The sequence below is a fragment of the Cyprinus carpio genome, chromosome A7 (assembly GCF_018340385.1).
Source record: "Cyprinus carpio isolate SPL01 chromosome A7, ASM1834038v1, whole genome shotgun sequence".
Lineage (NCBI taxonomy): Eukaryota > Metazoa > Chordata > Actinopteri > Cypriniformes > Cyprinidae > Cyprinus > Cyprinus carpio.
Genome location: NC_056578.1, coordinates 22,521,898 through 22,537,921, shown reverse-complemented (window position 1 = coordinate 22,537,921; position 16,024 = coordinate 22,521,898). Strand labels below are relative to the sequence as shown.

General features: G+C 40.0%; 2 protein-coding genes across 15 annotated transcripts in view; one reads left to right on the top strand and one right to left on the bottom strand.

Annotated features, from left to right (window-relative positions):
• LOC109096914 (CUGBP Elav-like family member 1) overlaps positions 1–13,146 on the top strand; it is a 31,969-nt gene extending 18,823 nt beyond the window's left edge. For 5 of the 14 annotated variants that reach the window (XM_042760388.1, XM_042760375.1, XM_042760389.1 and 2 more), the window contains 8 exons: positions 309–378; positions 557–727; positions 3,240–3,356; positions 3,830–4,018; positions 4,231–4,251; positions 7,631–7,774; positions 7,910–8,081; positions 11,306–13,146. In XM_042760388.1, the coding sequence (XP_042616322.1) occupies positions 309–378; positions 557–727; positions 3,240–3,356; positions 3,830–4,018; positions 4,231–4,251; positions 7,631–7,774; positions 7,910–8,037 (840 nt within the window). In that variant the 3' untranslated portion in view covers positions 8,038–8,081; positions 11,306–13,146. The remainder of the gene's footprint in view (positions 1–308; positions 379–556; positions 728–3,239; positions 3,357–3,829; positions 4,019–4,230; positions 4,252–7,630; positions 7,775–7,909; positions 8,082–11,305) is intronic. The other 9 variants (XM_042760384.1, XM_042760386.1, XM_042760383.1 and 6 more) reach the window with 7 other exon arrangements.
• LOC109051910 (nucleoside diphosphate-linked moiety X motif 19-like) lies at positions 12,954–15,978 on the bottom strand. The gene is made up of 3 exons (XM_019069396.2): positions 15,095–15,978; positions 14,181–14,388; positions 12,954–14,075 (listed from the first exon to the last, which is right to left on the bottom strand). Exons 1-3 carry the CDS (start codon positions 15,860–15,862, stop codon positions 13,843–13,845), a joined length of 1,209 nt encoding a protein of 402 aa, XP_018924941.1. The 5' UTR covers positions 15,863–15,978; the 3' UTR covers positions 12,954–13,842.
• Between the last annotated feature and the right edge of the window lie 46 nt (positions 15,979–16,024).

Below are 16,024 nucleotides of genomic sequence, written 5' to 3'. Positions count from 1 at the left end.
AAAACTACTTCTATCTTCATCTTTTTCCCTTCTAATTCTTCTCAGTCCCCTTCTAATTTTTTATACCCATTCCATGTCCACATTTCACTACTCTTTGTTTCTGTCTCCATATGTGCTCCTGCTTGTTTTAATTTTGCCTTGTTGCCTGATTTATCCTCCTCCTCTCCTCTCCTCTCCTCTCCTCTCCTCTCCACTCCTCTCTCCTCTCCTCTCCTCTCCTCTCCTCTCCTCTCCTCTCCTCTCCTAAACATCACAGTCCTGGATGCAGTCCTGACTATCTCTGTTCTCTGTTTTGATGTAATGTCTAGCTTTATTTGCAGCTTCTACAACAGTCTGCATCCTCTGGAAATGCGCTCAACAATCTCCATCCAATGTCAGGTGAGAGTCTGGTGTGCTGTGCTCCACTCAGACTAGTTAGAAAGAATGGCGGCTGTTAGTTAGCCGCTTTTAAACCTTTATAATATTGCATGCCCATAGAATCAGTTGAGACTGCCTGTTAGTTTTAAGACAAGGAGGTTGTGCAGTTTTGATATGGGAGGTCTGCTATCTGCGGCAGGTCTGAATGCCATGCAGAATCTGGCTGCATTAGCGGCAGCAGCGAGTGCTACACAGGCCACGCCCACAGGTAGCAGTGCTCTGACCACCTCCAGCTCCCCTCTCAGCGTCCTCACCAGCTCAGGTATGCCCTCCGGACAGCCTGCTCAATCTGCCTGGGACGCCTACAAGGGTTGGTCCCACTTTTTAATCTCCTCCTCTCCTTAACTTTGCTTCTTATCAGTCTGTTAAATAGAATTGCTGTTTGTAAGGTTTTGGGTCAATAGTAAATGTCAGTTTACAATAAAGTACAAACGCATTAGATATCATGAACTAACAATTAACAACAACTTAAAGGGTTAGTTCACCCAAATATTAAAATTATGTCATTAATGACTCACCCTCATGTCGTTCCAAACCCGTAAGACCTCCGTTCATCTTCGGAACACAGTATAAGATATTTTAGATTTAGTCCGAGAGCTTTCTGTCCCTCCATTGAGAATGTATGTACGGTATACTGTCCACGTCCAGAAAGGTAATAAAAACATCTTCAAAGTAGTCCATGTGAAATCAGAGGGTCCGTTAGAATATTTTGAAGCATCGAAAATACATTTTGGTCCAAGAATATCAAAAACTATGACTTTATTCAGCATTGACTTCTCTCCCGGGTCTGTTATGAGCGCGTTCACCTCACATCCGGTTCGCGAACGAATCACTCGATGTAACCGGATCTTCTTGAACCAGTTCACCAAATCGAACTGAATCGTTTGAAACGGTTCGCGTCAACAATAAGCATCAATCCACCAATGACTTAAGCTGTTAACTTTTTTAACATGGCTGACACTCCCTCTGAGTTCAAATAAACCAATATCCCGGAGTAATACATTTACTCAAACAGTACACTGACTGAACCGAGCCAGATAACGAACGAAACATTGACTCGTTCTCGAGTCAAGAACCGTTTCTGTCGGACGCGTCCGATTCGAGAACCGAGGAGCTGATGATACTGCGCATGGGTGATTCAGACTGACACACAGCGCGTCTGAACTGAACTGGTTCTTTTGGTGATTGATTCTGAACCGATTCTGTGCTAATGTTATGAGCGCGGGTAAACCGAAGGCTTGAATCAAGGGCAATCATCGCCAATGAAGTCATTACGTCGAGCGCAAAAGAAATGGTGAACCGTTTTCGGCAAACCGGTTTATTGAATCAAACTGTCCGAAAGAACCGGTTCGCGGAGAAGAAAGAACAGAACTTCCCATCACTACCGGTGATCCGAAAACCGATGCAACCGGTTCTTGACTCGAGAACGAGTCCATGTTTCGTTCGTTATCTGGCTCGGTTCAGTCAGTGTACTGTTTGAGTAAATGAATTACTCCGGGATATTGATTTATTTGAACTCAGAGGGAGTGTCAGCCATGTTAAAAAAGTTAACAGCTTAAGTCATTGGTGGATTAATGCTTATTGTTGACGCGAACCGTTTCAAACGATTCAGTTCGATTTGGTGAACTGGTTCAAGAAGATCCGGTTACATCGAGTGATTCGTTCGCGAACCGGATGTGAGGTGAATGCGCTCATAACAGACCCGGGAGAGAAGTCAATGCTGAATAAAGTCGTAGTTTTTGATATTTTTGACCAAAATGTATTTTCGATGCTTCAAAAAATTCTAACCGACCCTCTGATGTCACATGGACTACTTTGAAGATGTTTTTAATTACCCTTTTGGACGTGGACAGTATACCGTACATACATTCTCAATGGAGGGACAGAAAGCTCTCGGACTAAATCTAAAATATCTTAAACTGTGTTCCGAAGATGAACGGAGGTCTTACGGGTTTGGAACGACATGAGGGTGAGTCATTAATGACATAATTTTAATATTTGGGTGAACTAACCCTTTAAGCTCAATCCATCAGTGTCAAAAAGGGCCAAAAGTTACATAGTGTAGCTTTTATTCATTTAGGTTAATGTTCATTCATAATACTTGAACTAATGTTAGTTTATGCTTGATTATTAAAGATATATTGGCATATGTAGAAATTTAAAAATTAATAAATTCTATATACGTGTTGTTCAATGTTAGTTCATGACAGTTAATGTTAAAGGGATAGTTCACCCAAAAATGAAAATGACCCCATGTTTTACTCACCCTCAATCCATTCTGGTGTGTATGACGTTCTTCTTTCAGACAAATACAGTCATTTGAAAATCATTTGAAATTTGTGGCAGCAGTTTACTGTCAGGGATTTGTGGTGTCATGCCACGCCGCATCCAGTGTAGACAGCATCACTGATTATACTGAGTTCTATTGACTGATCTATTTATAATGAATCTCTATTATAGATCAGTGGTTCTATAGTATTTTGTTGCGCCGCTCGCATTCGGTGTAACACAACACAACACAACCCCCCCCCAACCCCCGCCCATGTCATCGTCCATCGCGATGTTTCACTGTAGACATCATCTGATGCCAAATTTGAAGACATCGCCCAACCCTACTACGCATCTTTACTCTTGATAATTCCCATTAGTTGCTTCAAAGAGTTGTCTTTTGTGATTTGATCACTGACATTGCTGTCTGCTGTTTCTGCTCAGTCTCGTTTGCTTTACATGTCTGTGTAAATGAGAGCATGTGAAATTTGAATTGGTAAGATGTGTAATGGCTTAGTAATGTGTCAGAGCTGGTTCTTGTTTTCTTTGCACAGCGGGTTCCTCTCCCACCTCCAGTACTAGTTCTTCTGTGAACCCCATGGCGTCTTTAGGTGCTCTTCAGTCTCTTGCTGCGGGCGCTGGAGCAGGTCTCAACATGAGCTCCCTAGCAAGTAAGAAAAAGAAAGCTTTTTATTTTGGAATTTGTATGAGGTCAGATGGTTTTTAAAGATCCTGTTTACACCTGTTATTGAAATCCATCTCAGGTGATATCACAAGTGGTCAGCTGAGACACATTACCAAAAAAAAGCACATAAGTCACTGTTGCAGCTAAATTATTTAAATCTTTTTTTATTATTATTATTCCTTTACGTTACAGTACCAGTATGATTTGATCGTATGTGTTTTGAACTACCTCTGAATGCACATTTTGGACCCCTTTCACAGCATTGTTTTGCACTGACCACATGTTCAAAGTGTCCGAATTGGATCTGTGTGTCATTCCTTGTGTTTTTAACTTTCTTTGCCTCGTTTCTGTTTCTGCTGTGTCTCTGTCTCTGAATGCGGTTTCTCTGTATCTATCAGTAGTTTTATGTGTCCTCCCCCGTGTGTGTCTGAATGCTGAGCTGTGTTTCTGTGTGCGCAGGCATGGCTGCTCTGAATGGTGGTCTGGGCAGCGGAGGTCTCTCAAACGGCTCGGGCAGTGCTATGGAGGCTCTGACTCAGGCAGCCTATTCTGGGATCCAGCAATATGCCGCTGCCGCTCTGCCCAGCCTCTACAGTCAGAGCTTACTGTCCCAGCAGAACGTTAGTGCCGCTGGCAGCCAGAGGGAAGGTGAGTACATGAAAGATCTAATGAGCTTTGAGCAGCTTTTCAAGTTGGGACATTGCCAGCCTCTGTGTAAGATAAAACTGCTAGTTTATGCCAGTAGGGTCAGCTCTTAGGGCATGTGTTGGCCCATGATGTTTTTCAGTGTGTGTGTGTAGACGTGGCTCTTGTGATCACCATCTTAAGGATTCATTCTTGTTTTAAAAACGCTGCAACAGCAAGTCCCAATCAGAGCGCGGGTAAGAGATCATTATCACTCTCCACAATGCCCATTTTTCTACATTTTGGTTTGTTTAAAAGTAAGTGGAGATCCATACCAGCAGCTCTTTGCCAATTAATTCTATGAGTATTCTGTGATAAATACAACTTCAAGCCTGTCGGAAGCATCTGTGGCATGCTCTTCTATGCTGCTGTTTTCTATTACCAATTGTTATTATCAGTGTTGAAAACAAAGGGTTTATATTTTTGTGGAAACCAGGATATTTTTCAGTATTCTTTGTTGAATAGAAAGCTCAGAAATTTTAAATAGAATTATAAAAATATGAGTGCTGTCAATCGATTAAAAAAAAAAAACTAATTAATAGCACATTTTTCTGAAATTAATCATGATTAATCCCACCTAACATTAAATTTCAAAAATATAACATTAAATTCCAATAATTTCACATTCAATCTTCAAATTAATGTACAAACAACATAAAGACAGTGTATTTTTATTTTTTATATTTGTTTAATGACATCTTTTTTTATGACTTACACCCCCCCCACCCCCAACACACACACACACAGTATTTAACCATTGATTATAGCCATTCAACACTAATTGAGAGCTATCAATTTTAACATTTATTAGACTTTAAAAAATAACTTCTAATTTAAGTGAACTTAAGGGTGCTTTCATTCTTGGTTCGTTTGCCTGGTCCGCACCCAAGTTCGATTGCTCCCCCCTCCCCCTGCCCCTGCTGGACTGCGTTCATATTTTATTTGGGTCCGAACTGCGGTTCGTTTGCGACATCAAGCCAGCAGCTGTTTACCCCATGCTTAGTAACGACGGCGCAGGAGAAGGTGGCAAATGCATAACATTGCTCTCTGCACTTTTATATATTTAAGTTTTTGAACCTTTTGTTTTGTTTACAAAACTTCTGTACATAACGGCACTTACATCTGTCATACAAACGTACTGCAAATGCTCTAAAGAGATCTGAAGGCGAACAGAAATGAGACATACAGCTCTGTTTGCAGCGCGTCAGTCACGCTCGTCAGGAAAGTGAGTGAAACACACACACAAACACACATTTTTTCTATCAAATAATACAACATTAATAGCGGTTCACTTCCGCGATTTGGTAAGATTGCGTTCACGTGAACCGTACCCCAGACCACCCTTTATAAGCGGACTCTGGTACGGTTCGCAGGTGCGCACCCGAGTTTGGAAGACCGCGTTCATATCATCCAAATGAACCGAACTCCGATCGAACCCGGGTGCGCACCAAAAGTGCTAGTGTGAAAGCACCCTAAAACAATCTTCACATAAACCCATTATGATAAATGTCATATTTACCTGTGCCCTTCAACAGAAATATACAAAAATTTTAATTTATCAAACACTAAATTCTAAATTAAACATACATAAAGATGATTCCTTAAAGCGATAACAATTTTCTCCTTTTTTCCCCCCTTTTATTAATAGACGTCACAGCAGCTGGTTATTAGGTTGTTTTGGCTGCTATTTCTTTAAGAGCATCAGCCTCAAAACATGATGCGGATCTGACATGCATCATATTTTCTCACAACTCATTTTACCTTTTCTGACCCACTTCAGGTCTTAAATTCTCTATTAATGAGCTGATGAGTTAAATCGGGTGTGTTAGATGAGTGAGACAGTGCTGGGCTGCTCCAGGAAAGTTTTGAAAACCAGTTCAGAGACATGTTCTTAAATGTGACTAATATAAAATATAACATGCATGCACAGTTTTAAGGCAGCTTTAATCGCCTTTTTGGTAACTTCATGACTTATAGGTGCTGTAAGTTTTTGACTCTACCAAAAGCATAAAAATACCATAAGTTTATCTGAAAAACAATGCTACAGTCAGTTATTCTTCTTTGAAAATGTGTGTTCCGGGCCGGAATGTCAGTCTCTGTCAGTCTCGCCCACTGCCAGTTTACTCGATTGTATTTTGGCACCCTGGGTTGCCAGTTGGCGGAAAACACAGTGCATTTAAATTCATTCATCATCAAGTGCGCTGGTTCTTGTTGTTGTCGCCAATCTGGCAATCTGTGTGTGCGTTAGTGATGCGTGGGTGGGGTTTTTTTTCCAACCTGCGGGTCCAGCTTTTATGAAATTTATTTGGCCCGCCCCAGCCCACCCTGCAGTCCACTGTATCTATTTTTACAACCTGCCCCACAGCCGCGACCATTAAATAGACATACTAGGCATTGTAATGTAAATGAAAATAGCCATTATTTCAGCCTGAAATATGAAATATGAACCATGACATGCAGGAAGTGCCCGTTTTGTGGCTCTCGTATTTGTTTTTTTTTTGTTTTTTTTACACAAGTTGCACTTCACATAGCCGATACTGCTGTTGTCTCCTGAAAATAGATAAATTTTACCTCGTATTGATTCATAAACGACTTGCGCGAAGCATTTCAAAGAATCAGTCTCTCTAAACCTCTCCTTTCCGTGAGCCCTCACTGCTGTGATTGGTCAGATGGCGCAGTCCTTTGTGATTGGTCTACCGTGTACAGCGCGTGTCGGAAATGAAACGCCAATTGCCTTGACAGAATGACAGCCCTGGAGACTTATCAATACATAGTTTAGATTGTATGGATTGTAGCTTACCAACTCGAGCCGGATTCTGATGATGAAACGGTCGAAGTGGTTGATTGACAAGAGACTGATTCACAAGCACATCCGGAGCAGGACATTTCTCAGTGGTAACTGTCAAGTGTCGACAAGTTTGTGGTAATTATGAGATGTGATCAAACAAATTTACTCTCACAGCGTAGGAAACAGCGTTTTTTTTTTTTTTTTTTTTTTTTTTTTTTTTTTTTCTCGAAATGTTAACCACATAGAAATTTTACTGTGTTTGTGGGCAGGCAAGTTGGCGACCTAAAACGTGGGCGAACATTATGCAAATATGTTACTTCGTGACGTAGAGCCGTAACAGAATAAGATTCAAATTCCTGACGACTTGTTTCGGCAATTGCGAGTCGACTATTTTTGACAGATAACTTTATCTATCATGCACTGTCGGCTTCACAACTTTGCAGATAGTTTGTTCACATACAGCTACATGACACACTGCATGAAAGGTAATAGTCAAAAAGGCATAATAGGAGCACTTTAAAAAAAATATATTTTTTTTTTTTGCTTTAACAAAATACAAACCCCTCCAGTATGATAGTTTAGCCTTCTGTCAACTTGGGGATGTCTTTTATTATTTTCTGTGGTAATCAGCAGCATGCTTGAGTGGTATTTAACATGGAATGTTCTTTTAACTAGGCAAGGAGAATAAGTATTGAAGCTTCATTGAAAATAAAAATAAAAATGTTGCTCTAGGCTTTTAGAGTCAAAAGTTATCTTTGTTGCTTTCTCTCTTCTCTTTCTTTCTAAAGGCCCTGAAGGAGCAAACTTGTTCATCTACCATCTGCCACAAGAGTTTGGTGATCAGGATTTGCTGCAGATGTTTATGCCTTTCGGCAATGTTATCTCTGCCAAGGTCTTTATTGACAAACAGACCAACCTTAGCAAGTGTTTTGGTGAGTTGAGCCCTGCTTCAGAAACATTGTGCTTGTTTTGCCTTGTCTTTTTTGAATTCTGTAACCAGATACAAGACTTGTATGATGTATATTCTGTGCAGTGGGTAACGAGAGTCTGGTTCTGTTCTTTTTTAGGGTTTGTTAGTTACGACAATCCAGTTTCGTCCCAGGCAGCAATTCAGTCAATGAACGGTTTTCAGATTGGGATGAAGCGGCTGAAGGTGCAGCTTAAACGATCCAAAAATGACAGCAAGCCATACTGAGTCAATTTACTCTCAAATGGACTTGTTTTGAAAATGTTTTTCTGGTAAGTGGAGTGTGACAACGGAAAGTTAAGAATGACCCCACCCACCCTTAACACCCGCCTTTCCTAATCCTTCTTTTACTTCTCTGGCCTTTCCTACATATCTTCTCTCTTAACCTTCAAAACAAAGACAACATGCAAATTAAGAATTTGTTCCAAGGAGAAAAGTTTTTTTTTTTTTTTTTTTTTCTTTCCACATTTATATATCTAATTGTTTTGTTGATCTTTTATTTTCCCTTAAACCGTTTTTTTTTTGTGCCATATTACAAGTTTGCTGTGTATAAATCTTGAATCAAAGGATGTTGCACAATGAAAGCCAGCCTGTGTGACTGCTTTCGGTCACTTTGACTGTTAATCACCACTGGTCTGGCCCCTGTAGATGTCCTCCTGTGTTTACACTAGACTCTTGTAGTACATTCGGACAGTGTAATGCTGATGCCTCCTACAATGCTGCCTTTCTAGAAAATGAAGGAGGCTTGCTGCATCGGTGCAAAAGATAATCAATCAGTCACCTGAATATTTTTTTTTTTTTTGAGCATCTGGAAGGTCAGGCTGCACTCCACTAGACTCCGTTTTCATGGATGCCTTTTTTATTTAATTCATGTATTTATTTCACTAATTTATTTATTTATTTTTAATGTATATGTGTCTTCACAATGAGGGTGATGTAACATTGCTTCAAAGTCTGTTTTATGTATTCTGTTGGAGGGCTCGGCTAACAACCGTAATGTTGATGCTTTCTGTTTGTTTTTATTCACATACATATTTTTACATTCTAAAAAGACAAACACTAAGCAAAAGGGTATTATATCACATGTTGGTTCATAGATGGTGGTTAATCATTCAGTATTGCTAGTTTGCAGGAGATGCTACACTTCGCTCAGGACATTCTCACCGTTCTGTCAGACCAAAACTTCTCGCCCATTATTCAACTCGCCTGGTACACGAAAATACCTAAAGAATATGTATGAAAAAGTGCTTCATTTCAGTTCATGAATCCTTTCTTAAAGCCTCAAAGAAAAACGAAACTTTTTTTGACCCAAGATTTTTATTCTTTGGAAATTGCTGAAGAATCACATGCTAGCGTGTATGGTTTTAAAACGGCGTTTGTATAGACTTTTTGAGCAAAGACACAATCTACAACACGTTTTTTTTTTTTTTTTGATGCTCATTTGATACATTATCCTACGCCTCGGTTCAAGAGGTTGGCATTGAAGCTTTTAGCAATATTTGCATTCTGGAGAAGAGAGATGATACTGCCAAGAACAGAAGGAAGGAAGTTTACAATCGCTGAATTCAAGGCCACTTAATTGTCAGAATAATTTAAACTTAAATTTCCTAACGTTTGTGGCAAGTGTTCAATAAGTATTTTATCTCTGTGTTTGCAGGCGGTCTCTTGTACCCTGGTGTATTGAGACTTGTTCTGCAATCCTCATCACAGTTTGTATTTGTAAGTTACTCCATGCAACTTGTTTTAGTTGATCATGGCAGTAAATAAGTGTTCAAATTGTAATCGGATGTTAATGCTAGGGTCATGAGGGGAGATCGTTTTTATGGAAACTGAGAAGAGAACATTATCCAGATAGTGTATATTACTTATCTATTATGCCTTTTCTATTTTTATAGAGGTTTTATAATATTGCCTAAATAATTTCTCTGAATCGAAACGGTTGTTTAAAAAAAAAAATCAACTCAAAAGTTCAACAGTGTTTTTGTAGAATCCTAATGTGAAGTTTTGTGGATACATTCACCGATTGTTTAAACAATGGATGTGTGGCCCTTTTCACTAGTTGTAGTCATCTGTTTAGTCAAAAACAATTAATTGTCCCACGAGTTTTTTTATTTTAAATTCTGAAGCAAATCCACGGTTCAGTCTAAAGTCTATACTCCGTATAATATCTCGAAGTACACCATTTTCATGTGTAGTGTCGAAAGCTGAAATGTGCGATTATCAGAAATCATTCGTTTAATACTCTCACAACATAACTTGAGCTCAGAGTTGCAATTAGTGTAAATTGTATATTGCATTTTCATTTGTTTTGACATTTACCTCACTATTGTCGTCACTGTTCAACGCGCTTTATTTATTAACGGTGCTTTTTATTTTCACTGATTAATTGCCAATAAGCCAATTCTTGTTAACCTCACAATCAGACACGCATCTCAATCCAGGTGAGGAAACGAGTGTGCCGCCGCTATTGCGACTTGTGCAGATATGCCTCTCTCAGTTTGTTTCATGCATTAGAGACGCTTTAGACTGAACCCAGGTGTGAAGCCCCTCTTAGATGCTAGTGCAGGGAACGCCCAGTTGCTGATCTGTGCCTCTGTTCAAATAAACACATGATTTATGTGCATTACAAATCATTAAGTGGAAGAGGCCTCGGACACGTCTGAGTGGAAAACAAATCACCATTTTGAACAATCCAAAGATTCTTGTGAACTTGTTCTAGGCAGGGATTTTTGTTTCTTAGGCAGAATTTTTTTTCATAGTTTTGTTCCTTTTATCCAGAGCAGATTGACTAACGTTTGTGCAAAGTTCTGCGGATTAGTGCGCCTTAAAACAGCTCACAAATGCAGAGTAGTTCCACTAATGTGCCAAACACATCAAGTCTTAAATTTCTGTATATGTTTAATGATGATACTCTGTTACTCGCATCACGTTGTTGTCTTTCACGGAGTTCACTGGAGCTAAATTGTATCCATTTGTGTTTCCCATGACGGGTGTTTTGTGATTGAGAACCAATATGAGCAGCTCCAAATATGCATTATTCCACAGTCCCACACAATTCAGAATTGAAGCACAAAATAAAAGGACTTTCACTGAAAGAGCTGAAACTTTGAAGCACAATTTTTCTTTTGGTTTCTCTCTCTTTCCCTTGGTCTTAAATCGAAATGTGGTTGTGAGAAATTGAACATTGAAATGTCTCTGTTGAGGACAGTGTTGTCGTAGCTGTAGTAGGCAGGTTGTGTTGTCTCTCGGTGTTGTTGATGTTTAATGTTATTCCCTTCGTTCACTATGGGCACGGTGCTTCTCTCCCTCTTTCTTCCCACTTTTCTTCATCGTTTCCTGTGTTGCATTCAATGTTTTGTTTAGATGACGTGTGCACCTTTGAAATCCCCTCCTCATGCAAAAAATAATCATTCATGATTTTCTTTTTCATTCCCTCTCCTTTTTCCGTTGTGCTTTAACCTAGGTTTGTTATTCGTTTTTTTTGTTTTTGTTCTAGATTTCTTCGTGCCCGTTTGTCATCGTTTGCCTAGCATGTCGATGTGACGTCAAAAGTTCATCGTCCAGTCCGTTGTCCTCTTCGCTTCTCTGACGCTTGAAATTTCACACTTGACCTTTTTGTTAACTTTTGACGCTTATTGATTACTTATTGTTTGTTTCTTTGTGTGATGTTCATTTGTCATTTGTGCTGCCAATAGGGAGCGTTAGAAAGACTGCTAAAAGTGTAAAAAGTTTCCTGAAAACTGTTCTGAGTAAAGAGTCTATTTTTCTAGAACGTACAAACATAACCACTAGATTTTTGCAGAAGCTTTTAATTTTAATTTTTCAGATTTTTTCTTTATCGATTTTTATTGTTTAAGCAGTCTTCCTAACGCTTCTAATTGTACTCCTTTTTGATTTTTTTTTTTTTCTTCTCAAAGCAGCCATTCAGTTTATAGAATCACTTGTGTGTTCAAGTGTGGGTGTGTTTCCCTCTTTCTCTCACTTGTTAGTTCTAAACCTTTTAGAGGATGTTTTCATCACATTTTGCTGAAATGGAGGATAAACTTTGTAATTTTGTGTTAGGTTAGTTGGCATGATGTAATTTTGGGAGTTTCTATTAACAGAGTGACATTACAATAGACACTTGAATTGCCTTTTTTCCTTGTGTCGAGCCAACACAGGCACGTGTTTTTCATTTTCTTATTGTGTGAAAATCAGGATTAGTCTGAAATAATGCATAGAATGAGCAGAGTTGAATTTCTTGTCACAGGTAAATATTAAGCATGCATGTTTTTTTTTTTTTTTGTAAGTGCACTGAAATCCTCAGCAAAATGTGATCTAGTTCTGTTTCAAAAAGTCAAGATTAATAAAGTGGTGCCAAAAGTTTTGCATGTTGCTGTTGGTTACATTTACAATGTTTTACATCATGCTTATGGCTCCTTCTACAATGACGTGGTCTCATTTTGATAGTTTAAGATTTAAAAAACAATACAATGTGTGTTTAGGTTATGGGTTAAAGTGTGTTTTAACAATGTATTATAAAAATTGAAGTGTTTCTCAAATGAGTCCTTGGGTATAAATTTATTGTGCCTACAACAGCAAAAACACATGCTCTTCTTGATGTTGTTCAGTTAACGAAAATGTTAAGACCATACAGTTGGTTTGTTTTACAGAGCTTGCAAGCATTTTTTTTCATTCTGACTTCTGTATCAGTTGTGAAGTTCTGGACTGATTGGTAGAGCTCAACCGAAGCTTCGCCCCCTTAGCCTTTAGTTTAAAGGCATGTCTCCATGAATGAAGAGCTACATTTGGAAGTCTTTTTCTTTTTAAAGATGTATTCTGACAGACTAATCTAATTGGGGGTTGAGGTGGTTGTTTTCTATTTAGATTTTAAGCTGCTGTTTTGTGAGTTTAAATGTACTCTGAAAGAAAATTTCCTGTGGGACGTTTGTCATTACTGGTACAGAGTGATTGTATTTAAGATTTGTACAGATTTTGCCTTTTCTACTTCATAAGCTGTTTCACAATGTAAATCCCAGTAAGTAGAAGCATGTAGACCGTAACACCATGACCAAACACCAACCTGTACAAAGTAACCAAAATACAAACAAAAAATTAACTCCACAAAACAGCCTTTAACTGACTTAATTTTTTTTTTTTAAGTTGTTTTGTCATTTAAGTTGTGTGGTTTTCATTGGAAGTGTAGAGAGTGCAGAACTGATTAAATGTCTGAAATGTATTGGTTAAGGATTTCACACTACTGTCTCTACAGAAATATAGCAGAACGGACACCCATGAAGCAGTCATCTGGTAGTTTATCTTTAGTTTATGTATGATTAAACTGTTTGAAAACATTCACACACATTGTGTCTGAATTCCTTTTTCTTTCCTTCTGAATTTAAAGATGCCAGAAATGCTCGTCATGCTTCGGTTTTGTTTTAGACTTGAATGAGTTTAGAACTTTTTCCATTAAATAATTACGCTTGAGTCATTGTACTTAATTTAAATCTAAAAAAAAAAAAAATATGAAAATTAAGTTATTAATCCTAACCAGTGCTATAAACAAATGTGCAATAGCTGCTGTGGTTGAATTTATTGTAATTGATTAGTTATAGGCTAGCCATAAACCAAATGCAATGTTTGTACACAATTGTTCACGTTATTGTTTGCTTGTTATTTATTCAGCAACCTCAAAAAGCATGAAAAAGTTGAGAGCCTGCAACAAATGAAAACATTCAGTAGCATTTTCCTTTTACTGTCTCATCTGCAGTATTACATTAATGACGAACTGTGACAATTCAAACTTTACATCTGTTAGACTTTTTTTTTAATGCACTTTAAAAGAGCTCATGACCATGTTATAAAGAAATACATGGTAGTAGCAGCTGTCACATCAACAAGGTAGTCATTGTTTATCATCTTTCAAGAGTTAGCGAGACCGCATATTGAACTACACTCCGCTCAAGTGCCTCATCGCGAGGTAGAAAAGAGCAGTTTAAAAAAAAATAAACTCTTTTCTGAACATCGGTGCTGCCACGGTTTGGCAGGTAAGTGTCAGAGTTTACTCTGGTCTTTGGAGGGGCTGTCCACATCTGCACCGCAGAGAGGAGACAGGTGGTTATACTTGGGTGTGATGTTCATTTGGATCGTTATCGAATATGGATCCCGACCAATGACACGGTGCAGGTTGGTGCTGTCCCGCTGGAGCTCTTCAAGTCTTTTCTCAGTTTTCATCACGCCGCCACTCCTTCCAGAAGGGTCCACTTTTTCCGGGTACAGTGCATCCCCTGTGTATTAAAGAAGAGTAACTTTGTCCGACAAAGACTCCTTTGTCTGATAAAGAGGCAAGAATTAGCAGAAATGTCTATTAATTTATCCTCTGAAATAAATACCTGGTAAAATGCTTGCTAAGCAGTCAGGTGCCACCAGGAGAATAGGCAGCCAATGTTCGCAGCCCTCCAGAGCCCTCTGCCAGGCAAAGCCATGGAGATCCCTGAGCGCTGGAAACCGGCACATGCGTGCAAGCTCGTAGAACTGAGGTGGAGCGATCCAGATCTCCTTTGATTCATAGCTGTGCAGCACTTCAGAGGGAGTAGACCACTGGGGAACAAGGCAGTGCATTGCCCACGAGTTAAGCACTATTTGTACTTTAACTCGAGTCAAGTTAGGATAAGACTTGGAGGAGTAGTTCACTTTCAGAAAATTCTGTTATTTATAAACACCCCACTTGTTCCAAACCTGTATGAGTTTGTTTCTTTCTTCTGTTGAACGCAAAAGATGATATTTAAAAAAATATTGTGATCTTAACAGTTGATGAGCACCATTGTCTTCCACAGTAGTTTTTTTTTTTTCCTATTATGGAAGTCAATTGTCAGCTGTTCGGATCCCAACATTTTTTTAAATATCTTCTTTGCGTTCAACAGAAGAAAGAAACTCATACATGTTTGGAACAAGTGGGAGTGAGTTAATGATGACAATTTTCATTCTGAAAGTGAACTACTCCCTTAAAAGCTACTACTAAAAGTTTACGTTTATGAATTACGTTACGTGACGTTTAGCCACTTGCGTTAAGCGGGCGCGGCTTAGCTGGCGAATGAGCGCTCGCCTCATGAATATTAATGAGGCCACGGGCGAACGCGCAGCAAGTCAACGCGGAGTTATTTCAATCAGCTGGATACAAATTGGGCGCGAATGCCTACATTGATAAAATATAATTTTAGTGCAACGTTAGAGTCTGACAAACGTAGCTTTTAATCCAGCTAACAAATAACTGTCCAACGTGGTAATCTTACGGTTCAAGACGCACCTTGAAATGAACGATTTCCTTCTCGTCGTGAAGCGTGTGCGGCGCGTCGCGCAGGAAGCAGATGTAGAAGGCTGTGTCGTAGCGCCTCTGTTTGCGGCGCGTGCCTATAGGGGTCAGCCAGTTGCCCCACTCGTGCAGAGCCCAGATGTTGGGCAGACACTGCAGCTCCTTGCACATCTTAATAAAATTCGCCGAGTCCCCAATAACTAGAGGTCTCCACCTGGACAGCACGTCCCTGTCCCACAGTCCCCTCAGAGAGGTCAGGGCTGGCTGGGGGTCACTGTCACGAGCGTCCTCTGTGCGCACGCGAATCCCGCTTTCCTCGTGTTTGGGGACCGCCAGGAGCACACCGGACTCCTCAAACGTCTCCCTCACCGCACATATCCTGAACGCCACGTCTCCGGGGATCGGGGAGCCCAGCTGCGCTCTGTCAGTGGCGAAGATGGGCGGCCTGGTCTCCGGCGGCTGCTTCACGACTCCGATGCCGTAGTTGGGCGCTTTCGTAAAGAACTGAAAGACCTCCTGCCACTCGCTGGAGAAATCAGACGCGTCCACCAGCCCCCCGGGAAACACGTAGGCATTGGGCATGAACCCGCTGTTACCGCTCCGTTTCAGCAGCAGCACTTCATAATCAAAGGCGGATCTGTGCGCTATATGAGTGACCCTCTCCAGACCTGTTTTGAGAGAGTCCGCGCTCTGAGCGTGTCTAAGGCCGGCCGCCAAGATCACAGTAGCCGCCTCCCGCCAGTGTTTCAGCGCCGTGTTCATCCTGGCCCTCGCTTTACTTACATCTTCACACTTACACCAGAACCTTTCAACTTCAGTGAACTAATCATGAATGGCGCCAAGGGCAGCACAGAGAAGATAACAGTGCATTTATTATGTAGTCGGTGATTAGCGCCATCTACGGCAAGGGAGGAACGCTTGATT

Bases quoted from the DNA above. Each gene is read 5' to 3' on its own strand.
- LOC109051910 (XM_019069396.2), bottom strand. From the start codon at position 15,862: ATGAACACGGCGCTGAAACACTGGCGGGAGGCGGCTACTGTGATCTTG. The intron at 14,389-15,094 runs GTGCGTCTTGAA...CTTGTTCCCCAG, and splicing joins AGGAAATCGTTCATTTCAAG to TGGTCTACTCCCTCTGAAGT. The intron at 14,076-14,180 runs GTATTTATTTCA...TTTAATACACAG, and splicing joins CTTAGCAAGCATTTTACCAG to GGGATGCACTGTACCCGGAA.